This window comes from Verticillium alfalfae, genomic scaffold (genome assembly GCF_000150825.1).
Source record: "Verticillium alfalfae VaMs.102 supercont1.4 genomic scaffold, whole genome shotgun sequence".
Lineage (NCBI taxonomy): Eukaryota > Fungi > Ascomycota > Sordariomycetes > Glomerellales > Plectosphaerellaceae > Verticillium > Verticillium alfalfae.
The window spans coordinates 616,706-643,809 of record NW_003315035.1 but is presented as its reverse complement, the minus strand read 5'-3'; the positions used below and the strand labels follow the sequence as shown (position 1 = coordinate 643,809).

The 27,104-nt window shown below is 55.9% G+C and overlaps 7 protein-coding genes across 7 annotated transcripts; 3 read left to right on the top strand and 4 right to left on the bottom strand.

Moving 5' to 3' along the window:
* Positions 1–1,235: 1,235 nt before the first annotated feature.
* Positions 1,236–1,931, bottom strand: VDBG_03615 (ATP synthase protein; the record flags this gene model as incomplete). The annotated part of the gene is made up of 3 exons (XM_003005616.1): positions 1,236–1,327; positions 1,387–1,706; positions 1,799–1,931. 3 exons carry the CDS (start codon positions 1,908–1,910, stop codon positions 1,322–1,324), a joined length of 438 nt encoding a protein of 145 aa, XP_003005662.1.
* Positions 1,932–4,831: 2,900 nt separating this feature from the next.
* Positions 4,832–6,743, bottom strand: VDBG_03614 (glycerate dehydrogenase; the record flags this gene model as incomplete). The annotated part of the gene is made up of 4 exons (XM_003005615.1): positions 4,832–5,913; positions 6,027–6,207; positions 6,289–6,418; positions 6,490–6,743. 4 exons carry the CDS (start codon positions 6,741–6,743, stop codon positions 5,402–5,404), a joined length of 1,077 nt encoding a protein of 358 aa, XP_003005661.1.
* Positions 6,744–9,197: 2,454 nt separating this feature from the next.
* Positions 9,198–12,043, bottom strand: VDBG_03613 (3'-5' exonuclease domain-containing protein; the record flags this gene model as incomplete). The annotated part of the gene is made up of 4 exons (XM_003005614.1): positions 9,198–10,659; positions 10,714–10,904; positions 10,956–11,474; positions 11,531–12,043. The coding sequence occupies 4 exons, from the start codon at positions 12,041–12,043 to the stop codon at positions 9,198–9,200; spliced, it is 2,685 nt and encodes an 894-aa protein (XP_003005660.1).
* Positions 12,044–12,364: 321 nt separating this feature from the next.
* On the top strand, positions 12,365–12,891 carry VDBG_03612 (conserved hypothetical protein; the record flags this gene model as incomplete). The annotated part of the gene is made up of 4 exons (XM_003005613.1): positions 12,365–12,405; positions 12,456–12,493; positions 12,552–12,716; positions 12,851–12,891. 4 exons carry the CDS (start codon positions 12,365–12,367, stop codon positions 12,889–12,891), a joined length of 285 nt encoding a protein of 94 aa, XP_003005659.1.
* Positions 12,892–13,757: 866 nt separating this feature from the next.
* Positions 13,758–17,085, top strand: VDBG_03611 (phosphatidylinositol N-acetylglucosaminyltransferase subunit GPI1; the record flags this gene model as incomplete). Its single annotated transcript, XM_003005612.1, has 8 exons — positions 13,758–13,877; positions 13,981–14,073; positions 14,257–14,433; positions 14,497–15,607; positions 15,661–16,122; positions 16,327–16,597; positions 16,734–16,809; positions 16,867–17,085. 8 exons carry the CDS (start codon positions 13,758–13,760, stop codon positions 17,083–17,085), a joined length of 2,529 nt encoding a protein of 842 aa, XP_003005658.1.
* Positions 17,086–18,356: 1,271 nt separating this feature from the next.
* On the bottom strand, positions 18,357–20,502 carry VDBG_03610 (26S proteasome non-ATPase regulatory subunit 3; the record flags this gene model as incomplete). Its single annotated transcript, XM_003005611.1, has 4 exons — positions 18,357–18,500; positions 18,556–19,235; positions 19,331–19,888; positions 19,959–20,502. The coding sequence occupies 4 exons, from the start codon at positions 20,236–20,238 to the stop codon at positions 18,357–18,359; spliced, it is 1,662 nt and encodes a 553-aa protein (XP_003005657.1).
* A 977-nt stretch (positions 20,503–21,479) lies between these two features.
* On the top strand, positions 21,480–23,830 carry VDBG_03609 (transcription initiation factor TFIID subunit 12; the record flags this gene model as incomplete). The annotated part of the gene is made up of 2 exons (XM_003005610.1): positions 21,480–23,516; positions 23,576–23,830. 2 exons carry the CDS (start codon positions 21,480–21,482, stop codon positions 23,828–23,830), a joined length of 2,292 nt encoding a protein of 763 aa, XP_003005656.1.
* Between the last annotated feature and the right edge of the window lie 3,274 nt (positions 23,831–27,104).

Genomic DNA, 27,104 nt, shown 5'->3' with positions numbered 1-27,104 from the left:
CCAGGTCCTGGTGATAAGCCCGCGAGTCCACTGAGCGAGGTTGAAAGCGAGAGAAAACGGGGGCGCGCGCAATGGGGCGTCCCCACGCTCGCGCCCCCTTCGCCCTTTCTGCTTGTCACTACGAGGGTCCTCCTGGTCAAGGGCAAGGGAGCGGACGGGTTCCCCGGATGGATGAAGACACACAAAGACGATGGAGTACGCAGTGGAATGAAGCAAACGAGGGGGGGGGGCAGAGGAAGACGAAGGAGATATGTGCAGGCTTCCGTTGGATGGTCGGGCAAGTGCTACACAGCAGCCATTGGCACGAACTCGTACCATTGCGAAAGAGGGAGCAACAGTCGCACCGCATGAGAGAGGATGGCTGACTGTTCCTCTGCTGCCACCCAGCCATCCACTGCCGGCATGCCACAGGCGCGGCAAGTGCGCGAATTGGCAGAGCACGTTGAATCGACGCCGCTCGCGCTCTCTCCTTCTCTCCGCCGAGTTGGCCGAGGGAGGAGCTCGGGGGGCGGAGGCTACGCAGCGACAATCGGTTCCAAGGAAGTAGACAGGAGGGGGGCAAACTTGGGTGCTGAGCCTGTTTACCCCCCCTGCTCCCTGGACTGACTGACCCCAGAGTGTGCCCGTCACAGTCGTCCCGTGCCCACGATGATCAGGGAGAGAGCGACTGTGGCCACGATGCGCGCCAGCGAGACTGGTTAGACCGCCCACTCACAAGCGCCCTCACACTCTCCGCATCTTCCTCCTCTCCCTCGTCTCTTTTTCCCGCCCCCTTCCCGTCTGAACAGATTGCCAATCACACAGGTCAATTGAGAGCTTTCTGCCTGAGCTTCTCAGATTCGGTTCAAGAGTGGATAACTTGCCGATTGGACATGAATTCAATATCTGGGGAAGCATTTCAAGTGAAACAAGCAAGCTTTGAGAGCCAAAAACGTAGGGGATGAATTTTTTGTTATTTTTACAAAAGAGGTTTCCCCCGAACTCTCGCTCGGGGCAAAGGGATTTGGTTTGAGGGAGGCGGGAAAGAAAGCTTTCACCCTCCCACGTTTTTCCTCAGTAGTCATCCATCTATACAACAAGGCCCAGGAAAGACCTCTTGTCATCTCAGCGATGACCCTCCACCATCCTCTCCTAAAGAAAAGTGTCGTACCCTCCGGTTGTCTATCCCGTCTATTACTCTATGTGTCGCTATGCGGGGAACAGCAGCGCTGTGGGACGTCCGATCCAGGGCGGTGGACGATTCGGGCACAGTGCGGCCTGCCGGAAGCGATCTGACTTCACGACATTGCCACCACCTCGCTCATATCGGTGTGCGAAACGCTTAGGTCTGCGAGCCTGGTTAGACGGCTGTTCAGGTGTCATGGGGGACTGGCGGACAAAACGTACGAACTTGGCCATGAGGGCAACCATGAGGTCGAAAAGACCAATGGCCTCGACGAAGGCGAAACCCAGAATGGCGTAGGAGAAGAGCTGGCCACGGAGAGCAGGGTTGCGGGCAACGCTGTTGAGGAGGGCAGCGAAGACGAGACCGATACCGATACCGGCACCAGTCAGACCGATGGCGGCGGAACCCATGCCGATGTTCTTGGAGACCTCGACCATGGCCTGAGCGATCTCAGAGGAGTAGGCACGCTTGGCCTGGGCGTTCTGGAACATGCGGCTGGCGTTGGCCTTGAGGGTGACCTGGGGGCGGGCGCTGGAGAAGCCTGGAGGAGACTGCCGTCAGTAACGCTGCTCTCAGAGCGTCTGCAGTCCCAATTGGGACCGAAGATTCTCATCCTCAAAGATTTTCACTCACCGGTGATGGTGCGCTTGGAGGCGGCCATGGGGGCGGCGCGGACGGCAGGGCGAGCGGCCTTGGTAGCCATGGACGAAGCCAGGCGGGAGGCGAGGACACGAGTGGAGGCCATTTTGTCTGATGGGGAGGAGTGATGTGGAATAGACGGGATGGAGAGGAGAGGCTTGCTGAATTGGAAGGAGAAAGAGAAGGAGAGATAAAGCTCAAGGTCTGGATTGGAGGTGAGGTAGGGTGGAAGAGAAGAAGAGAAAAATGATCGGGGAGGGAGGAAAAGCTCGAAGCTCGGTAGAGCGATAGGGCAGGGGGGTGGCCGGACCGCGGGAAGGTGGCCCAGGGCGAAACATCATAGGCCGGTCGGATCAATCAGGGCCCTGCTCGCCCAAGGATCAGTGTCTGTTGAGCGGACTGAGGCAGACGTTTTTCCATGCCGGGCGGTGGGTGGACCGCAATGAGCGAGGCCATGGAATCCACAGACGAGACATGATATGGGGCCATCCGTTTCCCTCGTTGAATTGGCTCAGATGGTGTTCGCTCGCTGACTCGGGCAATATCGGGACGGCGTCATCTCAGAGGGAAGCCTTGGAAGCCTGAGGTTCGGTGGTACACAGAATTCAGAGCCTGAGGTTCACTGGAACGCTTGGCTGGTTGACACGAATCATGCAAGTGGGTTGGCGGATTTGGACTCGCGCAAGTTTTTCTTATGGCCCAAGTTGCCAGATAAGAAATTTAATGCACTTGCCCACCAGCTTGTACCCAAGGCTGTGCGTGCGACACTGGGCTTCTCCCAGATTTAATTCAACAGCAACTTTGCCAGAGACGTAGGCTTTCCCTTCGGATGGCATCACGAAGTCCTTGCTAGTTGCCCGGGCTTCATTGCATCAGGAGACCAGCGCAGTCCCTAACGGTTCGAAGTTGCGTCAAAAAAGAAGGCATCAGATGTTGACCCCCACAGCGATCCTCAGGCAGCCCCCACTATGAGGCGCAAAACCCAATCCGAAGAGCAGATGCAAAAGTGACGCTCACACGTGGGTGGGCCCTCCCCTGCCTCATCCCTGCGAGAGCCGAACCAGACGAGTGGGACCGCCATTTTCGAGCTGGAAGCCGTGAGGGATAAAAGGGGGACGACGAGACGCCGTTCGAAGGTCCTTTGGAAAGGAGAGGTTCGGTTCCTGAGAGCTCGTCTCTTCGTCTTCGACTTCGACAGTCTTTGTTGCAATGGCGAAGGTGGTCGGTTCGAAAACAAATTTTCATCGTCAGTACCTCGGACATGGCGTCAGCCAGCCGACGCCTGGATGAGCTCATGGATTGCCCCTGGCATGTCGCTACGTTAGATCCCGGCCGGTCGCCGAAATCTCTGCCGACGCTGCAACGCAGTGCAGTGCATCCTTACCTGCACCGCGCTGCTGGGCGCGGCTGGTTCACTGAATGACTGAGCAACAACCTGGCTGGCTCGGCTTGGCTCGCTCACCCAGCTGGGCAGCACGGGTGTTCCGCCAATGAGTGCGCGGGACCTCGGGGGCTTCCCTTTGGGCCGATCCTCCGAGGTCTGAGAGTGGCCGTAGGAGATGAGCGACGAGCGAAACGGGAAAACAGCTGGCGGGAACATGAGGAGATTGGGTGCGGGTCCTGACTCGTCCGAGCTTGTCTCGGGGGGACGCAGAGTTTTCCAAGCCAGGCCAACAGATCTGTCACCTCGATCAGGAAAGAATTGAGGTGCCTGAGGCTCTGCGGCTGGCTGACACAACCGTGTCAGAGCACCTTACCTTATTGTAAAATGACGCAGCTCGCGTTTCTTGTTCCGTACCGTGAATGACGGTACGCTCATCACCCTGAAGCGCTCCGATATCGCCCTTGTCGATGTGATCTGGCCAGAGACGCAGATGCAACCCAGTTGCTCGACAACTCGAGGCTGTTAGGTGTGCACACCGGTTGATCGACGAGCGAAGACTATTCGACGACAAGTTATAGTTGTGGCCGTCTCGAGCTTGTCTGACGCGAGGCCGCAATCCGGAAACCGCCCAAGGCCTGATGACGTGACTCTCATGCTGTCAGGTCGAGGTTGACAGTGAACCCCCCACGGGCTGCCAGCTCGCACCAGCCAGCTGGCCAAGCCTGTTCAGCTGTCGAAAGGGGGTCTTGGTGTTTCGACGGAAGAAGGAAAATGGAAGAAAGGAAAGATTGGCGACGGTTCCTGCAGATGCCTGAGGCCCTTGGCTGGTAGATTGATGCAACCTTGACTCCCAGGGATTGGACATGACGGCCACTTTCGGGTCCACCGACCCGGCGGGTAAGACCGGGAATTGCGCCTCTGGAATACGATCTTCGATTTCAGCACAGGTGGTGGCTAGACGCGAATGCAAGGTCTCAAAATGCTATTGTTGAATGCCAAAGCTTTTGGTGATGTTGGTCTTCATCCTATTCTTGTTCCGTGTTTCTTTGTAGCAAGGCGTCTAAGGCACCTATTTACTTTACCTTAGGTAAGGTACTTTAGGTAAGGTGAAATCAGACAAGGACCCAGTGCATCGTGCTTTCTACAATCAGAGAGTCGGTGGTGCTTGCTTGTAGGAAAGCTCCAAAGGACGTCTGCTCACCAAATCATCCCGTTTTCTGCGTTTGTTGCCTTGATAGGTACCTTCGGTTGTAGCAGATATGAAAGACCGAAAGGGGCTATAGAAACGCATCACTTACTGCATCCCAGTCACACAACATAGCGGCCAATTTACAAATCTCCCCACCACGTTTCTGCTACGACGATATAGAGTCTATCATGCTAGCTCACTTCCTTGAACACGCCTGTCGGTGGTTACCACGGCTGTGTCCCGATGAGACCATCCATCATCAATCAGCATGGCTGTCTTCACCTGGTCTGGATATATATCTCTTTAAGGCCACGAAGCAGAAATCTGTTGCTGGCCCCTGAGTTCCCACTCAGCACTAAGACATGCTCGGCAACCCGGGCGACACCCCCTGATGTCGTCAAGCTGGACTTGAATGATTTCAAGTCTCTGGCAGAGGACAGGATGGCTGCCACAGCATCCAACTGGCAGAAATGCTCGAACTTGTGGTGGCTATCACCAGCCGGAACAACGAATGCTTCATCAACCAGCCTTGAATACCTGCAATACTCGTGAGGCTCGTCTCCCAATCTCTCGCGTCCTCATCATGCAACGGGGGCTAAGGCTCTAATCCTCGCTTTCAAGTGAGATAAGGTCAGGCCGGTGGCATGAGATGTCATGCTATTCGGCCATGCTGCTTGACGGAGGAGTATCTGCCTGTTCGCACCTAGATCGCCAATCATTCCTCATGATATTTCGTCGTTGGATCGAACTAGCCGCTACTTACTGGCGTCAACATCGCTGCTTGATCTTCAACCTTTAACTACAGACTGAGCCACGTCGAATATGCTTTGTCTCATCACATGGCAGTCCACGGCACCTCATATACCGACCAGCTATGTGTCCATACTCTGCCCGTGATGGCTAGGTAGCATCAAAACATCATCAAAACATCATCGAAAACCGCGATGAAGCGGACATGCCTGGGTCAGTGTCTAATGACTGCTGGGTTCTATTGCTGCACCGAACCCTGTATAATCGTTTTGCTCTAGTTCCTTCCCTCCAAGACGAGATTCTTATCTCCCCCTGTGAGATACGTCTTGAGGTTCTCTCCAACAACTCTCCTCACATTCAGCCTCGTCGTGTCTGCGCACCAGGCAAGATGCGGACTTAGCACAACGTTGAGCCCGTCCTCCTGAATCTCTTTTCCGAGCAGCACGCTGTCAGCTCCTGAGCCCGCAGGTTCCGTGGCAAAAACGTCCGTCGCGACACCATACAGCCGCCTCTCACGCACAGCCGCCAGGAGTGCTGCCTCATCGATCGTGCCGCCGCGACCGACATTGATGAGAACGGCGTCAGGCCGCATCGTTGCAATTTCCTCCGTCGCGATGAAATTCACCGTTTCCGGTGTGTGCGGAACGACGACGAATATGACTGTCGCGGTGCGGAGGACGTCGGCAAATGGGGTCCGGCCCGCCGGGACAGGCAGAGCTTGGTTTTTCCGAGCAGCGACGAGAGTCGGCATGCCGAGGGCTTTGCAGAGAGTCTCGATGCGGCGACCTGACTGTTGTCAGCGGTCCCTGGTATGATGGCAAGATGGTGGGTGAAATCGCGCTCGAGGCAACACATTCGGCCCAAATGCAAGAAACACCACAATTACAAGGGAAACCTACCGATGGGCCCGTAGCCGAGGACACCGACAGTCTCGGTTTGGCAGGTGTGTGGCGGGCGACCCTCAGAGTCGCGGAGGAGGCCGGACATGGTGCCGCTGGTCTTCCATGTGTTCGGGGTCGTTGGCGTGTAGGTCGACATGGCGTTGGTGAGGACAAGCAGACGACGGCGGAGGGTAAAGTACTGCATCGATTAGCTGCCTTGATCCTTTCCATGCCATGTCTGGCAAACGAGGCATGAAGCTGTAGGTGGGAAGTAGCTGACCATGGCCAGAGCGTGCTCAGAGACGGCCTCCAATGTGGCATCTGGTGAGTAGAAGACAGTCACGCCGCGGCGGCGGCATTCGTCAAGGTCAATGTGGTTCGTGCCGGTTGTTTCTGTGATAATGCATTTCCTATACCACGTGAGACAAATCCAACTGTCACAGGCAGGGGCTAGTTCAGTGATCCCAGTGAAGGCACTTACAGGTGAGGGGCCTCTCCGAGAGTTTGGGCGTTGACAGGCACCATTGTCGTGATAAAGATGCTTGCCTCGTGGAGCCTTGCTGCGATGAGCTCGTGCGCTGTCGCCGGTGTGTAATCGTACACTATAGATTCGTGTGTGTAGGGCGACGAATCAATCTCGGGGGCATCAACATGTATCGCCTCAAGCTTGACGATGACATGATGCGTGTCGCCCGGGAGCTTCTTGGGATGGATAACCTCTGCCTGGTTCGCCATGATGAGTTACTTCTGATTCAATCAACTCTGGAATAATTGCTACAGGCACTGTCATGAGATGTTTTTGTCAATATCGGCGCGCACGTATATTTATTCTGATATGTTCCAACCTTCAACTGAGAGCTGCTCCCCGATTCCGGACCGACCGGCTTCGGCTCTTGCGATCCAGGGACAACATCGGCGCGGGGGGGCGTCTGCATCTGCCACGGAGGAATAACCTTAAAGGCCCACATGGCAATACGGGAGGCTACAAGCCGCAATGCGTCAAGAATCTTCAGTGGACGTTCCCACGTTGCCTTACCCGTGGTGTTTGTCATTTTTTGTATTACCCGGTTGCTGAAGTCTGGTTTTGTCATTGTTCAATAACGATGCAGCCACAAGAAATGTCGCGAAGTGTCAGCTTTTGGGCATCTTCGTTCTCTGGGCCATCCTGCCCCGTGATCCTTGCCACCGAAGCCAGACGGCGGAGAATTAGATCTTATCCTTCCGACCATCAATGATACACCTGCTTCTAATGATTCTGGACGAGACGTGAAAGTGCATCGGATGAGGCCACGGTATCCTTTAGCAAATACGCAGGTAGCAAGTCCTCACCGGAACCCGAAATAGAATTGAACAAGGCACAAAGAGTGGCACGTGATGACCTCGGATCGTGCAACGGGGCATGGTCCGTGTAAGTCGCTTTCTGGCGTTTTCGGATGATGTTGCGAGTTCCGCTTCGCTTTGTTGAGCCGACAATGTGTGAACACCTAGCGGCTTTGGCTGAGTGTCTGGGCAATCTGAGACTCGTCTCGCGTGCCCTACCAGCAACCAATTGCCTGGCATGAATTGCGCTGCGCCCAGCGCTGCGACCACCTACTGAGTCGTGCCGGCGGACGGGGGCACATACAATGCTTTCGTAGCTCTGACTATTGAGAGGTTTTCGGAGGTGTTGACTGGTGGAACTGAATGAGGTTCACGAGTAAGACGGCCCCCTCGTTACGCGAGGCAGCGAGCGGACTTCACAGCTCATCCTCGCAATCTCACCTATAGTGCTACTGAATCGAAGTCCCCAAACGAGGAGTATTGGGGCAAAGTAAGAAATCGTAGGGCGCACGCTCGGTTTCGCATAGACATCCTTTATAAAGAGGCGTCTGCTTCCCTATGGATGCCGTTCTCCTTGCCTCCAGGACATCTACACCTGTCGTTCTACACTCATCTCCGGCTCTCCCTTTCGATAGTGTAGATATCCAATCAGCCAACATGCATCTGCAGTCGACTCTTGCCTTCCTCCTCACCCTTGCCGTGGCCACGCCGGCCCTGGCGCAGTGCAGAGGCGCCATGACCAAGACTGAGATCAAGTGCCTCTCGGAGACCACCAATGGAAAATGCGACGAGTCTCGCCTGACCAGCAGGTGTCCTCCAGGCCAACGAACAAACTGGCAATTCATCCAGAATCGCTGTTATGTGATTGGAATCTGCGAGTACCAGGTGTGTACCCATGACGTCCCTAATCAGCGACGAGGCCTCTTGTCGCATGCCTCACAGTCTCGACGAATTCTGCTCGCTAACACTAACGATTCTAGTACAATTGCTGCACGCGGTCCTAAAATCCCATCATGCTCCGCTCCTTTCCCAAAGACAAGAGCTGGACTCCCTGCATAATCTTCTTGCGGTGAGCGGTGGCACTTTCGCATCAGTGCCCGCGCCGCACTGCGTACATATTTTTGATAGCGACACACCCAATGTACAAACTAGTATATTCCCAGATTCTGCGTTGAAAATTGGTTGCCTTTGTGACAGTAAACTGTCAAATAGTGTACAATGGCTTCAGGTCTTGTTTGGTGGTGCTGGAGCAAGTCAAAACATGTCCGTCACTACACCCGCATTGCCACTGTGACTATGGGTCAAGCGAATGGCTGATAGTGTTTCTCGAGCCTACATGACTTGCCAAACCATGTTCGCTTTATTTGATCCTTGTAAAATAGCCTTGCAATTCGCTGCCCTTCCTGCCTGGGTATCATACACTCCACCACATGAAACTTCCTTGCTCGACAGCTATGGAGTGATCATAAGTAACCGTGATTTGACCGAACCCCGACGTACACGCATATTCCAATCGATACAATAGGGGCCAAGTGTCCCTTTCTCGAGACATTGGCTCGCTAGCTGTCTAAGTCTTCTGTCGTCAGCTCGGCCATCAATTATCAGAAGTCGAGGAACTCGTCGAAATTCGACTTGTGGTCTGCCGTACTATCATATCAAAATAAGGGCGTCGTTTGAGCTTTTTTGACAAGACTTGTGGATCCTCGGGGTGGATTACTATTCACTCAAACAGATCATCATTGAAACCTCATGAATCGACATCTTGTTGAGCCGATAAAAGCCGCTGTTCATTTCATCCAACCTCCGACTACGGTGCGAACCCCAGCTCTGGCATGATTTCAGGCGATGGCGGTGGACCGCTGACAATCCTTACTTCCTGAACGTCGCACTCCTGTTTCCATGTAGAGGCGGCGCCTTCCGAGCCCCCTTGGGCCCATCCTCGCCCGTCTTCGAGTACGGGTCGAACCTCTCCTTCTGCACGCCTCCGCCAGCGTTGCGCCCCGCATGTAGTACCGAGCTCGCGTTGCTGTAGTCAAACGCCTCGGGCGCGCCGGCCGCCGCCTTGGCCGCCTCCTCCTCCGCCTTGCGTGCCGCCTTGGCCTGCTTCTTCGCCTCCTTGGCCGCCTTGCGCTCGGCCTTCTCGAGCTTCTTCCGCTTCTTCTCCGCCTTGTCGGCGCCCTCAAAGTCCGGCTCCGAGGCCGAGGCCGACTTGCGGCCCGTCTTGGCGTCGCTGCTCTCCTCCAGCTCGGCCTCGCTCGCCTCGGCCTGTGCCTTCTTCGCAGCCCGCTTGGCTGCTTTGCGCTGTAACTTGGCCGTCTTGCGTTCCTTCCTTTCGCGTTCGAGCTTGGCTTCCTCGTCCTCGATTTCGATAGCCTCTTCCACATCGGACGAATCCTTGTCGTCCTCGTCCTCGTCCTCGTCCTCGTCTTCAGAGCTGGAACCACTCTCCTCCTCCTCCTCTTCGACCTGCTTGCGTTTCAGCCCACTCCTCAGCGTGAACTCCCGGTCGGGCTCCTCCTGCGCCGGAGCAGCTGGCGCTGCAGATTCGGGTTGCTTGTCGGCCATCTCCACGTCTTCGGATGTTGACAGAGCCTTGTGTCCCGCTTCCTGCATGATCCTCTGCCACGGCAGCAGCACGTACCCCTGAGGCCTGCTCGTCAGAGAGGCCTCCCACTTGGAGCTGATCGGGACGTCGCCGAACAGCTGTGACCGGCTGAGCTTGCCAGACTGAACATCATCAGGGACGTCCGCCGCCCGCTCGCTCAACTTCTGGGTCGCTCGCCTCGTCGTTGTCGAGGAGCTGGTGTCGTTCTGGAAGAATCGAAGCAGGCTCTGGCTGTCGTCGCCCTCGTCGCGTCCCTTCTTGAACGCCGCCCAGATCTCGCCGACGTTCCTCTTGGCAATGATCGAGTTGCTGTGAATCAGGCTGTGCAGCGCCTTGGCGTCCGGAGGCATGTGGCGGGCGATCTCGGCAATGGCGGCGTTCGGGAGCACGTAGCCGGTGCTTTCGTCGAGGCGGCGCGCCGTGTCGTCTCGCCACTTCCAGATGGCGCGGTATGCCGCGAACTGCTTGCCGGAGAGGGGCATGGGGTTCTTCAGCAGGACGCCGTACCAGCCCCTGGAGCCGTGGCCGGTCTCGGGGTCAAAGTCGAGGCCTTCGTAGCGGCTCAGAGAGAGCTCCTTGGACTTCTGCAGCACCTGCTGGATAATGTCGGTTTCGGGCTTGCTGCGATCTGACGCATCCAGGAGCTCGTTGCGGATCCTGTCAAAAATGTAGAGCAGATAGTGTGTATCGGAGCGTGCGTAGTAGAACATCTCTTCCGGCAGTGGTCTGTTCGTGTGTTAGAAGAGGGGGGATTCAAGCGAGACACTCGAGCAGTCTTACCGAATACGCCAGTCTGCCATTTGGTACTTCTTGTCGGCGTCGAAGTCAACGAATCGCTTGAGAAGGTATGCCAAACTGCGCTGGGGGTAGCCGAGAATTTCAGCGGCAAAGAACGTGTCGAAGAGTCCGTTGATGTAGAGACCAAGATCCCTCTGTAGCCACTGCATGTCCATATGCGCGCCGTGGAAGACCTGACTTGTTAGATACACGATGGGTGGGATTTTTTGCTCTGTAAGACTGACCTTGACGATTTTGGGATTGGTAAAGACCTCGTTGAGAACCTCGAGCTGGTGACGCCACGGCTTCAGGGTGTCGACGATCCAGTCTTGATCGCGGGTGCTGATCTGCATGAGCGAGAGGAGGCCGGCATATGTCCTGGTATCGTGATGTTCCAAATCCACCGCAATTTCCTTCGCCTTCTTGAGCTCCCCCAACATCTCGAGAACACCTTCGTACGTGTCGACCCATTTCGCAGTAGTGGATTTTACAGGGTGGTAGAGAATGGGTTCGGCCTTCTGGTAGACTTGCTCGGGGTAATTCGCTGCCAGGATTTCGGTTTCGTATGGGTGTTTGGAGCCAGAGTCTGCCGAGTCTCTCGCCAGGCTTTCTTCCAAGGGCACGGATGCGTTGGGTTTCTTGGAGAGAACAGGCTTCCATGACGTATTGTCGATTGCGCGTTCGAATTCGAGTTGGGGTTTGGCCATGTTGGCGTTCCTCATGTTGGAGGCAAGAGCGGTTCTGGGTTTCTTCGCGTTGGGAGTCTTTTTACACGTCAGCGAACGGTTCATAACAACATTGACAGAAATGAGCTGCCTACCGTCTCTGTAGGCGCATCTTTCCTCTTCAGCACACCAGTAAACTCGTCAATGGACCGGTCTGCTTTCTCGAGCACGTTGTCGAGAACGTCGACAATCTTGCGCCAGTGCATGTCCACATCGTCGGCATCTTCAAGCTCGGGGACAGATCCCTGTCCACAGACCTCGGCAGCCGACTTGAGGAGTTTGTGGGAAAGGCCAAGCAGCCGCGCGGTCGTCTCATCGAGCTCATCGGCGACGGAGGGGTCGACGGTGCGCTGGAAAAGCGAGGTCCTCGGCGGCGATGCGGTTGGCAGACTTGACGGTCGTGACGAGCGCCTTCTGCACCTCGTCCTGCAAGGCCTTGAAGTCGGGAGAAGCCATGGCGACGATGACGGTCGTAGGTTGCGATGCGATCGTCCTTGTCGGGCTTTGGGAGTTGAGGTGGGCTTGGTCAAAAAATCGTAGCGCAAAGGGTCGACTTTCAAGTGCGATAAGATAACGTCTTCAGATTCTCCACTTATCGTGAGGTGCATCAAGTTCCACGATGTTGATGTGCAACGCGGTGCGATCTTGATGCAGATCCCTTGCTTCTTGATATGGAAAGTCCGGTCTGTAGCCAAATATCCCGATGTGGTATCTCAAGCTGAATCGTACATCTCTCTAGCTGAATTGTATCGGAGGTTCAGCAAGACTTGAGGCAAGATTGACAGACCTGTACTCAAGCCCGAGCCAGCCGTTCCAGAGGTACGTACCTCGAAGCTTCACCACGTTTTAGTGAGCCTCAGGAAGCCTGTGTGGCCTGGCTTTCGCCTCCCTCACTCACCTTTCCATCCATTGCGATAACCCAGCTCAAAATGTCTGCCTCTCTTGCGCCCGAGTGCAACGAGGTCAAGGAGTGAGAAGATTTGATCCTGCAAGAAGCCATGCGAAGCTTACGGGGAACAGACGATACGACACGTGCTTTCTGAAGTGGTACAGCGAGAGTAGGCCCAGTCCCCTTCACCCCTAGGCCTGCGCATTGCATCTCACACAGCACACCAGAGTACCTGCGAGGCGTTGGCGCCGACAACAATGAGTGCGCGGATCTCTTCAAGAGCTATCAAAAGTGCTTGACGGTTGCGATCAAGGAGCGCGGCATCGACAAGCTGGTGGAAGAGTCGAGGGAAGACAACAGGGAGAATGACGCGGCATACCTGGGTCGCAAGTGTAGGTTCACAACATTCTTGGCAGGCAGCTTGCATCTGACATGGTTCGCAGGACGGCACGTAGGTCGGCTTTACTTGCATGGAAAAAGGAGTATAGGGTTTGCATTTTTGACACACTTCTCATCGCACCTCAAGGGCATCCATCTTGTTGGTGTCTTCAGGATTTGGTCTCCTAGAAATACAAAGTCGGGATTTCACGCAGCGTGGCCATGTGCGCGCGCGCAAGAAACATCGCGTGGCATGATCAATGATACATTGATGAAAAGAAACTATGTTCACCCCTTGATTGATTCGCCCACTCAACTGCTGGTTTCTGAGGTCCCGCGGCGCCGCAACTCAAGGCAGAAGGCAAACAGGACATTATGGGAACACTGCACAGCATTCCACTCCCATCACCACACGTGACTCTCCCTAACAGGCCTTGAGCTACCCCCAAGAGCCAAGAGGCCCTCTTGGAAAGAGAAGCCTAAGGTCAACGACCTGGGGCGCCAGTGCCGGGCCTTTTAGCGGGCCCAGATCCCTGGCGATCCACTGGAACGGTGGATCTGAACCATTTCGTTCCCGGGTGACGCCATTGGACACGCCTGAACACCTGCCCGCCGCCTGGTCTGGGCCTTGCACACAGGGGGGGGGGGAGCCCCCAGCGGAGGTGGGAAATGGGAAATGGGAAATGGCTTCACCGGACGCACTGCTACCGCAGAATCGACGAGGAACCTGGGTTAAGTCCAAGTGGCCCCTCCCTCGACCTGAGACCCCTGGCGCTGCCGAACGCACTCGAAGCTTGCTTTCACCTCTGTGATACTCTCCCCTCCACGTTGGACTTGCTCGCTTGGACTCCGACAAACCACCACGACAATAACCTCCGTTGACGACACCTTGCTCGTTGTTCAACCTTCTCCCAAACGCTATCGAACTCGTTGCCCCCCTCCAAAAGGTGTCTCTCTCCCCCCGAGCTTTTCACTCGCACCAATTCCGAGCTTCAACTCCATCTTGGCGACCACATTCAAGCTCGGCATGCGATGCCCCAGGACATAGCGATTCTATGCACCCCCTCTCGGTCGTCAGCTTTGCCATCTTCGTAGCCGGCTACATCACCGCTCGATGGGACCTCGTTACGCGCCTCTATGAGCTTGCCATCTTTGCCTGGGACCACGGAGTCGTTGTAAGATCTACTTCCTCCAAAGACCTTGCCTGGTCCTCTTGCGCTGCTCTGCGCTGGGCTGCCCTGCATCAAATGTTCTGACCGTGTGCGCCATCGCAAACAGCAACGCGCCGCCAAAGGGTTCGCTCTCTTGACGCTCCTTTACTGCTTCATCTTCATACCCGTGGAACGTCTTGCGACGAGAGAAGCTACTCTGGTACGACCGAACCAACTGCTCCCCTCCCCTACCCCTGGACCTGATGCGTCCTCTTCCATGAGACATGTTCTGTGCATGTGCGACTCGCTGTCGATCTGAAAGCTAGCATGTGCTGACCAAACGCTTCGCGCAGCACCCACGATCTCCCGCCTCTGGCGTATCGGCTCGAGAACAATTACGTAGGCGGGGTTCTTTCTGATCGCGCTGCGCGAACTCGCGACTGTCATGCAAGGAAGCGATGGCTTGATGAGGATATTTTGGCCCACAGACATCCAGAGGTCAGAGCTGCCGGGCGTCGTTGTGGGTTGGCGCAACTCCCCTCTGGATGTCTTTGTCGTTGCGGTGCTGGACCACGTCGACGTAAGCATCCTCCGTCGCCCGTCTTTGTGCTTTCGGGACCTGCACTGACAATGCGATGAACAGCCGGGCCATGTCGAGTTCGCCTTCAAGGTCGGAACGCTGTTCCGCAACTCCCCTCATCCCGTCAGCCATATCTACGAACGGTGCGGACATGCCTCGATGCATGTACTGGGACTGACGAATGCTGGCGATGATGTTGTGCTGGACCCCTTCCTCATCTCAGCCGTGACAGCAAGTGGCTGGAGGGTGCCGCAGATCACATGCGCCAAGGCTACGAGCATCCAGATCATTCTCTACGACCGACCTCTGCCCAGCAAGATGCAGTACATATCTTTGCGACCGATATCGCTTGCTCTCGGGGACAACGCGCCAAGTGCCGAAGAAGTCGAGAGCGAATTGGAGCACGAGCGCCTGGAGAACCGGCAAAAGGAGCAGAAGCGCAAGCTCGTCGAGAAGCTGAAGCAACACATCATAGTCAAGCGCTCGCCATCGTTGAAGGAGAAGGCATTGCCCAAGATCATCAGTCAGGTCAATTGGGCTTACGAGCTTGAGCGCCTTCTTCAGAAGAACGTTTCACGCATAGGAACCCGCCCTAAGCGAGCGCTCAGTGTGTCGGAGCGTGTGGCAGAGCACGCGGAGACGATGAGGAACTACGTGTGGGATCTCGTCGTGCTGTACCTGTTTCCTGTCATCCAATGGGGATTCGTGTACATGCTGATGGGGCATCGAGCCGTCGCCGAGGTGCTGCTGCGTATCCTTGAGTGGCGTGCGCGACCTCACTACGCGGCCCTCAAGGACATATCGGCAACTGCGCAGCAAGTTGAGATCCGGTTACAACAGTTTTGTTATTGGCCGATACAGTACAGGACACTTCGGCAGCGCAAGGACAACTGGGAGAGCATCACCACAAGCCACCCGGACTACATACGCTTCTACAATAGCCTTTGGCTGGTCGCAAACGATGTCATCATTGGCATCGCCCTGGGTTCCTACATCATCGACAACGGAGAGTGGGTCGCAGGTACGATCGCGCAGTTGCTGCAGACGTACACCGTCGAGGCCTTGCGGAGAAGCATCTCGTGGCTCATGGGTTACCCGGCTGGCCTGAAGCTCAACCGTGAGCTGGCTTTGTTCCTTGGCGACCTGTTTCTCTGGGTCATTGAGTATTGGTCAGGTATGCAGTGCTTGCTCACACGTCGAAAGGAAGCATGGCTAACAGACACACAGGGTGTATTGTTATTACCCAGAAGATGCTTCCACATGTCGTGTGGTTTGTTGGCTTCTCCAGTTTCGCCGGGGCGAGCATGCCAATCGCTGTGGTGTCCGACCTCCTTTCGCTTCTGACTGTCCACATACACTGTTTCTACATGGCGTCCGCACGCATTTTCCACTGGCAGCTGACCATCCTCATCTCGCTTTTCCATCTCTTCAGGGGCAAGAAACACAACATCCTCCGAAATCGTATCGATTCTTGCGACTACGACCTCGACCAGCTGCTCGTCGGCACCATCCTTTTTACCGTCCTCTTCTTTCTCCTGCCGACCGTTGTCGTGTTCTACCTCAACTTTGCCGTGGCTCGCATGGTCATCATCAGCTTGAAAGCGGTCCTCGACACTCTCCTATCCTGCCTAAACCATTTCCCTCTCTTTGCTCTCATGCTGCGGGTCAAGGACCCTGGACGCCTGCCCGGTATGTCTTTCAAACTGGGATGCTTGTTTTTTCTAAGCTAATCATACCCCAGGAGGCATCCGGTATGAGTTGCGTAATACTGTCGACGCGAGGTCTCATCCCCAGACCCCTTCCCAAACCCCAACGTCCGTCATCTATCTCAAGGTCCGTCTCATTACAAGCCACTTGTGTAAAAATCAATCCAGGTGGATTACCTACTAACAGTGCACAAGCCCATACCCCTCACCTTCGGCGCCATGTTCCACCAGTATTTCCAAATGGGCAATCGCATCCGCAAGCACTATCTCTCGCCGCGCGTGCTCTTCTCCCTCCTCACAGGCCAATTCGTCCCGCCCATTAATCGTAGAAACCTGTATAGCTTGCAGTACAGCATGCTGCCGAATCAACGCCCAACCATTCGTGAGATGTGGAACGCCGTCACAGCACCATCACCAGGTGCTAAGAAACCGTTGCCCTTCATCGTCAACGGGCGGCGGTATCCCTCCGGGCCCGGCGGCGGCGGCCGAGCAAGATATCATTAGTTGTAATTAGAGTCGAAGCGATAGACATGAAGTAATGAAGCGTTGTCAGCATGCGTTGCGTTAGCATTCTATTGGTGCCCCTGTTCTCAGAACCTGCATGCTTCTCCTCCCCGCGTCCTCCATCTTGGTCTTCACGTCGTTGATCATGCGCACTTCCTCACCCTCGGTCAGTTCCGCCCCGCCAGTTCTTCCCACCCGTCTTCAGCAACCCCCAAACATGTAGCTCAGCACCATGTTCTTCCGCCACGCCAGGCGCGCCCACATCCGCCGCCACGAGGGCCTGCGTGCCGATGCCTGGATCCAGCCTGCGTCGCGCGCACCCCGGGCGCCGGGATCCTCCGTCCCCGGCTCGGCCGCCCCGTTCCACAGCCCGAAGAGGAGGCCGTCGCAGACCGCAACCTGCGCCTGCTCCGGCGCCAGCGTCAGTGGTTCTGCGCCGTAGAGGCGGGTGAAGGCTGCCGCGGCGTGCACGAGGGCAGCTTGGCCTGGGGCGTCTTGGGCGAGCGGGAGCGGGGCGGTGCAGAACCAGAATGCCGGTTCGGACGCAGTCGTGAGGGGGTAGAGGGTTAGGGGGAGCAGGCTGGCAAGTCTCTGGTGCCGAAACGCAAGATTAATCTACTGGTGGATGATGGTACTGTGCGTCAAGAGCGAGAGGCTCACCATTTTGCTTGTCATGTCTGCCTGGGGTTCGAGAGGTTATTCAAGCTTGAGAGGACGGAGACTTGGGGTTTGGGCATGAGTGAGGTTTCGAGGCAGAGGCCGCGGATGCCTTTAAAGTACGAAAGAGGCCAGTTGCGTGAGATCTGATGCGATCCCGGGATACGGGTATGCGTGCTGTTTGGTAGGTCCTCGGGAGGCCTGAGCGGAAAGCTGGTTACGCGAGAATGCGGATACAGAAGAGTCGAGTGCATCATGGTGCTTCCGTCCATGTCGGATGGAGTCTGAGCTGTCACACGCGGAGCAGCTGACCTTCGATAGTCAAGCTAGGCATGATTCAAAGACTCTGAAAGCGATCAAGTGTTTATCAAACTCAGCCTAGATAAATGTTGAGGACCAAAACACACATATATTGGGCCGAATTTCTATCAAGATGGAGCCCTCGTCACAGCAGGGGGGGGCCTGTGAGAATCAGAGTCCACGTTTGCTCAGATACGTATCCTTTTTTTCAAACAGTTGATCTCGAGGTCAAGAGTTACAATGATCTCAAACCAATGCAGGCACCCGCTGCCAAATCGCCTTGGTCTGGCCACCGGCATGAAACAAAAACTCACAGCCCACAGGGTCCTAAAGCATGGAGCACCACTACGATGACTAGGAAGGAATAAATTGGGACATGGCTCGGGAGGATTTCGGTCCTGTTAAACAGTTCCACAGTGCCATACTGCAGCACAACGTAATGATAGCAGCTTCGATTTGCTCACCCAGCCCTCGTCTTCGCCATATCTAGTACACGACGAGCGCACATAGGCAACCCGTCGAACCACGCACACGCACGTCCCCTGTCCGAAGCAGTCGCACCTGTCATTCTCGTTCTCCTGCCTCGCGTCACCTCGAATCTTTCCTAACCGAATGATCTATTCCCTAAAGAGCCAGACACTGGAAAGCTGTCCTCGTTGACGGATTAAAGAAACGTCTCACGCAACATCGGTGGCTCGCGCATTCGAAGCAGGAGCGCAATTTCGTAGGTAACACAGAAAAGAAGCGCAAGAGCAATTACATGCCGTCAAACTCGCCGCCAAGGTCATCCTCGTCAAGGTCGCCCTCTTGGATTTCCTTTGCCATCTCCCTCTCACGCTCGCGAGCCTCTTGGGCATTCTTCAGCTCCAGGCGATGCTGGTTCATGGGGAAGCGCATGGCCTAGGTTTCGGATGTCAGTACATCACTCTTAAAAGCTGTGATTCAATCAGCTTACCTTGACGCTCTCGTCGTGCAGAGCCAAGCAGGCACGGATTCGGTCGTGGAAAGCCTCGCCCGGCTCTCGCGTAGCATAGACGTCTCCAATCTCCTTGCTCTTCATAAATCCGTGCTCACGATCCAGGGTTGCCTCGATCACACCATCGCGAATGGCTTTGGCGACAATGTATTCAGCCGACTCCTCGCTTCCGAGGTGGAGGCGGATGCAGATGTCCCGCAGCGAAATTCGGGAGTAAGACAGAGACATCATGCGGATGCCCGTCTTGATCACGTTTTGCCTCAAACGAAGGATCAGGGTGTAAGTGCCGTCCCGTCGGAAGACATCGGCGTGGTCTGCGATAATGGTCTCAAAGTCTTCGAGGTTACCGACGCGCACAGCCTGCACCAGCAGGAAGTACGGGTGCAGCGCTATCTCCAGAGTAGGCTGACGGAAAGTTGACCGCTCAGGGATATCACCCATCAGCAGCTCCACAACCAAAAGAAGCTTCGTAGCGGTGGCTGAAAAGCCTGCCGCGCAGGCACTCGATGGCGCCTTCCTCGTCGCGGCAGTGAGATGCTCGTGTGCCTCGGTGTAGCGTAGCTGGACCGCGCGGATGCGCCCAAGATAGTACAGGAAGCGGGCAACCTGATTGTTGACGGCGTTCTCCGGGAACTGGGTGTGAGAGACGAGCAGATCAGCTTGAGAAATGTGAGACGTCAAGAGATAGTTGCGCAGCAGCAGAACAATGACCGACGCCCTGTGTATCAATGTCCCTTGCGCAGCACTGCAGTACGCAGGGCAGCGAGGAGCGTTGGGCGGATGGCAACGACGGGGGACTGGGAAGAAGGCGGCTGGGGGTTGAGGTGCTCGCAGAAAAGCGAATAATAGAAATAGACCTTGGCAGACAGCGAATCCAGTGTGCGGCGGTTGAGGGATTGGATCCGATCCGAGAGGTACTTTGAGAAATCGGCACCACGCTGGAACTGCTTCGTGTCGAAGAGATGGACCTGGATCAGAATACCGAGGAAAAGGTCCACCTCGGGAATGATCTCCTTGACTTCCTTCTTGGAGCCGTTCTTGGTGGCGGCCTTTGAGACATCACTGTCGACCTCCATCTCCGAAGCAGAAGACTGGCCCAGTGGCAGACTCTCTCGACCAATGGCAATAAGGAGCTGTTTAGCTGCGTTACCAGATGTGACGGTCGCGGGAAAGGTTTCGACAATTGCTTGGGCGATGACGTCTGGGGTCAGGCGTTTACGGATAGTCGAGATTGACCTCAGCGCTCGGAGGGAGAATCGGGCATCGAACAGTGCAACGGCACGGTCGAGCAGCGCAAAGTTGCTCTTGATGTCTGTTGTAAACAAGTCGTCAGCACCAGCGTCACATGCACCGAGCTCGCAGAGAGTTACGTCGCCACATACCTGCCACGGCTTGGACGACAGGGTCAACCTTGACAGCGGCGGCGTCGTCGGCGTTCTCTTCGTCACCCATAGCGACATCACCATCAGCATCCGGCGGTGGCAGAGTCGAGGACTGCTTGGTGCCCTTGGAAGGGGGGACCACAACCGTCATCTCCTCGTCGCCGTCCTTGGCGCCCTTCTTGTTCTTGGACTTTGCATCCTTCATGTCGACATCTTTGGTACTCCTGTAGCCGTTCTGGGTAGGCTTGTTGCCGTTGCTATTGGGGGTCTTTCCTGGCATAGTGACGGGGGCTCTTGGTTTTGTGAATGGCTTCTGGGTTGCTTGGTGACTCGATGATCGTGGCGAGTCGACTGCAAGGCGCGCCCGGCAGGAGGAGCTGGCTGCGTGTCACGATATCGGAGCACGTGTCTTCGTGGATAAGTGCGAATAGAGGCGCCTAGGCGTGCTGAAGGTAGTCAGATGCCGGGCGGTGGGGATGGGTGTCTGTCGTTGATGGGGGTTTGTTGTGGTGTTGGTGCTGTCGATGCTGATTTGTCTTGTGATGCAGGAAGGCGATGGAACATCGAGCTTCAAAGATTGAGCCCAGCCAGGTCACGACAGGTGCGACGGGGGCGCGGTAATGGGGGTACAGGGCTGTGTGCGGTGATGGTGCCCAGCAGAGAGGTACTGGATACGTACCGAGAGCTAGCGCAGTAAATTACTGGGGCCGGAACCAGTGGCAGTCGCTCCTGCTGTAGTGACCGTGGGTGACGTTGTCGATGTTGCCTGTCTGCCTGCCCAAGCTGTCTTGGCCGTCTCTCGAGAGACTACTTACATAATCCGCAGACGTGGAAAGGCGCGTCTGTGGCACGATGCGACGAGGACGAAGCATATGTATGCGTATGTGATTGCGTTTAAAATATACTCATAGATGATCATGCGATCAGGCTCGCAAGTTACGCAGTTTACTGTCGCTGCCTTGCAGGAGAGAGCGATGCTAAGGAAGCACCTCCCTCCCTGTCCTCAAGTCGGTTCCTCCCTACCTGTAATTTCAAGCCGTACCGTGCGATGAGGCCAATATGAAGGTACCCTAGAAACACAAGTCGAGGAACATGGACCTTCGGTGTATGAAGATTGACAATGGAAGCGATCGAGACAGGTCTTTCGTGATCGCCCATTTCAACCAAGCACTACTGAAGTAGTCGTTCTGTATTGTCAACATGATCTCTTAACAGTGCGTGTCACATTTTGTGTGGCGGTGCAAATATCGGGCTCCTTCCTGACTAAGATGTGGCACTAGAGCCGCGGGGACTGTGGCATCATGCATCGACCAGGATGGCACACGGTCGCGTTAGTGACCTCTCGTGAACATCTCCCAGCTTCAATCAAGCATTCGACGATCACCGGAAACAATATTTTCCGTCATCAGTGGCAGCGCCCCCAGCATATCCTCAACCCCGATCTTGCGCATATAATCAACGAACGCATTTACTGTCGATACGACTCACATCTCCTCGACTTCGTTAACCTACTTCATCACCATGAACACCCAGGGCCAGCCTGCGCCGCAGGGCCAGCCCCAGCCCAACGCGCAGCAAGGCGCCGCTGGACATCCTGCTGCCGCGAACAACCAGCGCTCAACAATGTACCGACCGGAGATGATGCGCAATCTGCCAGTTCTCAATGACGAAGAGAAGCTTAAATATGAACGGGGTCTGAGGTCATTGTGGAATACGATGGAATCACACGGAGAGGAAACATCGGACCACCAGGACGCAAAGAAGAAGATCCAGGACTTCACCAAGATGCTCATGGGAAAGCTCCAGGCCCGCAGGCTTCAACAGATGCAACAAGCCCAGAAGCAGCAAGCCCAGCAGCAAGGTCAGGCTGGACAACAGACCCAGCGCAGCGCGCAACCGGCAGCAAGCGCATCGCCCGCACCACCTGCTCCCGCAGAGACGCCAGCCACGCAAAATACGGCAGCAGTAGCTCCAGATGCCCCCGATGCGCCAAAGGCGAACCCGGCAGCCTCTCTTCCGACGAATGCCAGTCCGGCGCCGGCTGCAAACGCGGCCGCTTCGGCTCCTCCCCAGGCTCCTCCTCAGCAACCTCAGCAGGCTCAGCAACCTCAGCAGCAAGTTCAGCAGCAGCAACCTCCACAGCAGCAACCTCCACAGCAGGCTCCTCAGCAGCAGCAGCCTCAGCAGCAGCAGCCTCAGCAGCAGCAGCAGCCTCAGCAATCGCAGCCACCCAATGTTCCAGAGCACATCTTGAACCATATTCGGTCAATGACCTTCAACCCTCCGCCACAGATTGTTGAAAAGGGTCCGGAGATGGCCGCGAAGTGGAGCGCAGACATAAAGCAGCGCTACGTGCGTTCGTTAATGCAGATGGAGCATATGGGCAACACTCTGCGAAAGCTGAATGCTGCTGTCAAGGATAGGCAGGACAAAGGGAATCCTTTGGGTCCAGAGGAACAGAAGCAGATTCAAATTCGCAAAGACCACAGCCAGAAAGTCTTCCAAGAGGCCCAGATGTTTGTTCAAAACTTCAGGAAGACGCAGGAGATCAGCAAAGCCAACCCCAATGCACAAAACGCTGCTGCAGCGGCTCGTCCCGCGCAGCAGAACAATCCCAATGCACCGGGGGCTGCAAATGTTGCACAGGCTGTCCCTCAAGCAAGCGCCCCTCCGCCTGTGTCAGGCACACAGCAGATTGCACAGCCAGCGGCGGCCTCAGCAGCTGTCGAGGCAGCGAAGATGCAGCAGATGAATGTCGCAGGCCGTGCTTCACCTATCGCCAACGGGGTGACGACACAACAACAACAATCTCAACTGCCCCAGCAGCCTCAGGGCCAACAGGCACTTGCCGCAAACTCACAACCTGCACCTCAAGCCCAGCCCGCCACGACTGCCCCGCCGCCGCAGCAGAACCAACACATTCAACCGCCTCCTGTCAACACTGCTGTTGCTTCCGTCGCTGGCACTGCTGGCCAACCACAGTCTGCAAGCACACCCACGCAAGCCGCGGCGCGCATCCAGACACCTCAGACGGGAGCGACCGGAGTGAGCACTCAGGCGCTCAGTCACTCTGCTGCCGTTTCTCGTGCGAACCAGAGAGTCAACTCCCAACCTGTCGCAGCCACGCCTGTTCAACCTAGCGCAGGCACACCGTCATCGGCAGGACCCATCAGTCAAGGTGTTATGGGCTCTGGCGCCATTGGCAACTCTCAGCAAGGACACCCTCAGCCTCACCCTGGTCAACCTACGCAGCAGACGCAAACGCTGCAATCAAAGCTTCCTATACCCAAGCAACTGCCCGAAAAAGCGACCCAAGTTCCGCAGCCGGTCAACATGGTCAACAACGCTGGTGCCGGTCGTCCCACTTACACCGGCGGCACTGGCATCGCCGGTGGTGTCATGGGACATCCTGCCCTTGGCAAGATTCCGGCCTTCTCGCACGAGGCCGAGGGAGATCGCGTCCTCAGCAAGAAGAAACTTGACGAGCTCGTCCGCCAGGTCTGTGGCGGGACAGCCGAAGGCCAGGAGGGCAATCTTCTCAGTCCCGAGGTGGAGGAGGTGAGTACATGAATGCGCCGTGGCGTCGAGGAAAGAGCGTGGCTAACACTAAAACCCAGAACGTCTTGACCTTGGCAGACAGCTTTGTGGATAACGTCTTGCACGCCGCCTGCCGCAACGCCAAGGAACGCGGCTCCAAGGTGCTCGAGATCCGCGACATCCAACTTGTTCTCGAGCGCAAGTACAACATTCGGGTTCCTGGCTACTCTTCCGACGACCTGCGGACTGTTCGCAAGGTGCAGCCGGCGCCCGCCTGGATCACAAAGATGAGTGCGATCCAGGCTGCCAAGGTTACTTCGGGCAAGGGCGAGTAGGAGCCGCTCCCACCACGCAAGCAGCAGAGGCGCAATTCGAAGGCGACGAAGCCCATGCCGAAGACGACAGCGACGTAGAGGCGCTTCACGAACCCTGTTCCCGGCTCGCAGGGAAGCCGCCTCACATTCTAGGACGGTACATGGACAGCTCACGACAAAGGGATCACATGGCTGATTGGTGTGTGTGTGTGAACGGAAGGAGCTGAACCACTTGCTGCGTTTTCTTTTGTTTCTAGTCAGCCTCCTCATCGCGATGAGGTACAGTATGGCCAAGGCGTTCGGGAAAGGTATGGCGTTGAGCGGAGGAGACATGGGAACTCGGGCATGATTTCGTAGGGAGGGGTCAGACATGAGCTCCTAGAGCCTGGGCTTTTACTACCCTCGCAAATAGCTGTAATGCAGTGTTGAGTTTCCGCATGGAACACACATGCTTTCCTACCGTCACAATGTGACGGGGATGGTACATTGAGGGATTATCACGTGAAATTCGGTTACGACAGTGGAGCGAACGTGCCACGATAGAAAGTAGCGTCCATGTGAGGGGTTGACGATGTTATGGCGAGGGAGGGGAAGAACGGGAACGGGACCTGCAGACGGATGGATCGCGCCCGTTGCCTGTCCGCGTTGGCGCCGAGGGAGGGGGTAACCAAGGTAGGGTAGGGGCCTAGGGGTATGCGCAATGGCGCAATGTGCGCTGGAGGTGCAGGAAGAACAGGGGGGGCGATCCGCTACGCCGCGTCCTGGAAGTCGACAGATGAGTCAAGCAATGGCAGCGAATTCAGTGGCAGTTTTTGTGCGTTTCCGATGATTCTGGTTTGCTTGAAAGATATCAGGAGATCTGGAGCCTCAAAAAGAGCAGCATGTGTGGAAGGTGTGTTTCACGAGGAACAGCCTTGGCGACCTGATGCATACCCCTCAAGTACCTACCTAGGTAGGTACGCATGATAGGTAGGTAGCCGGGCAGGTGCTACGTCAAAACGAGGCTCGCAGACGGGCGTCTGGGTGAGAGAACGTTCGAGCACTCCAGAATCCACCTTCCAGCCTCCTCCCTCTTGCAGATCGCTGGATGGGAGGTCATCTCCATCCTCGTTCATTGGGCATACATGCTGCGGCCTTGCAACGCACCGCGCCTATTTTTGCGTCTTTATCCTGAGACTTGGGCTGGCCCCTAATGTCCTCTTTTCGCGCAGCATACACACACGGCCCTGTGCTTGTGGTTCGTCGAGACTCGGGCCTTCACGTTGCCGTCGCGTGGCATTCTGCCTTACCAGTCCTGCCGTGTTGTTCATACAGGCACAGTAGCAGGAGAGGAGAGGCCGTGAGGACGATCGTCGGCCAGTACTCTCTGTCAGCGGTGTACGGCTTCGAGTAGGCGGACTATGAGGGTGTGTGAGGTCAATTGACAGCACATTTCATCCCTCCGAGGCAATTCCAAGCACGCAGCTCGCCACTTGCTCGAGAGACGACGCCCAACCCAAGATGATGGCCATTTACCCACGACACGTCCTCCACGGAATCCCAATGACGATAAAGATGACGATGACTGAAATATACGCATTCGCGCGGTGCGAAGTCGCGCGGGAATTTGCTTGGCTATCTACCGCTCGCCGTAAGTAATTGATACCTCGAGGGGAGGTGGGCAGCCCATCCACGAACGCTTTACATGCAACGTCCAAAGGAGGCTGCGCATCCGCATTCGCGCAGATGCAGGTGGGAGAGGCGGCACCAGCCCGCTCGCTCGCATTTTCTGAGCAACTGAGTAGTTGCGCATTTGCGTTGAAATGACCACAGGCCGATCTGGTCTGGCCGGGATTTTGACCACGAAGATGGAATTTACCAGGGCATTCTACCTTCCAGGGTAGTGGTGGTGGTGTGCGCAAGTCAAGGCAAGGGAAAGGAGCATTGCTGCCCAAAGGCAAAAGGCTTGTTGCTGATGGGCTGACGTCCAGCGAAACAGGACTCGGAGACTGACAGTAGACGCCCACATCGCATCCATTCACGCCTGTGACGGCCACTCGATTCGCTTGCCATCGTTACCCTATGCCGCTGCTCTGTTGGCTCTTGCTGAGCGCTGCTGTTGTCGCTGCCCGTTGTCGCAGTCGCTGTCGCTGGCGCTGTGCTGGCGATGACTCTTTTTCTTGTCGTTGTCCGCTCGACTTTTTTTTCTCTTCCTTTTCTCCTTCTTTTTCTTTGTCGTTGAGCTCTGTCTCGTACCCCCCCCTCCCGCATTAAAGGTCATATTCACAACGCGCAGTCCCTACTCAACCCCCCTTTAATTCCGGCATAAAGGAGAACCTCCCGGCAGGATATATTCGCCTGGCCCCAACTCATCAGGACGGCGACCCCGGATCCTGTGCCTCTTTCAACCCATCCCTGGTCAAAGCCGACGCTACGTCAGCGAACAGTTCATTAGTGACCTGGGCACATACAAGTCGTGGTGAAACATCATCACCATCGTGGTCCTTCAGGCCATCTCCGTCTTCAGGCTTGAAACGCCAGCACAGAAGTACGGCCCCCATTTCTGTCTGGAACCACCTACCCACGCCGAACCCACGAAACCTTGCAGCAACACGCAGCAACTCGCAGCAAGCGACAAGCAATAGCTTGGTTGTTCCACAGCCTCAGAAAATTCCACTCGTGGCTTCAAAATTAACTGCATCTCGCTTTTCCTCCTTCTGATTTTCCATTGGGCTTGACGAGACGGTCAAACTTCCTCCTTATCATTTTCCTGTCTCGTTTGCTCTCCTCTCCGCCATTCACCACCTTTGGGTCGCTTGCAGCAACTCATTTCATCCCTACCCTTTTTTTAACACCACCACTCTTACCCGCGGTGGAGTCTTGCCTGCTGCACATCCGGACCAGGCCGTTCCTTGTCGGCAGCATTGCTTGCTCGCGCCCCCTCCCCAATTCCTAGGGACCAGACCACCAGTAAGGTCGTCATCTGCACAAGTGTTATTTCTGTGGCCGGCTCCCACTCCCTTGTTCCCGAACTCAGAGAAGATACAAGAGGGATCGACCACCTCTCCCCTTCTTCGCCTTTTTCTCTCGTCGAACAACGATACCTTCGACGACGAGATCGAAGTTCTCTTTCTCTCTTGCGCACACCTCAGTAAGAAAGAAAGACGAACATCTTCTCCTGACCCCGCACCCAGGACGAACATTCCCTGCCTTCACCTCAGAGCTTATCATGACAACCACAGCCGCTACCGAATATTCTCTTCTCCTGCCGGAGGTTCTACTCTGGGTGCTGACGGCCTTGGAACGGCGTTAACCC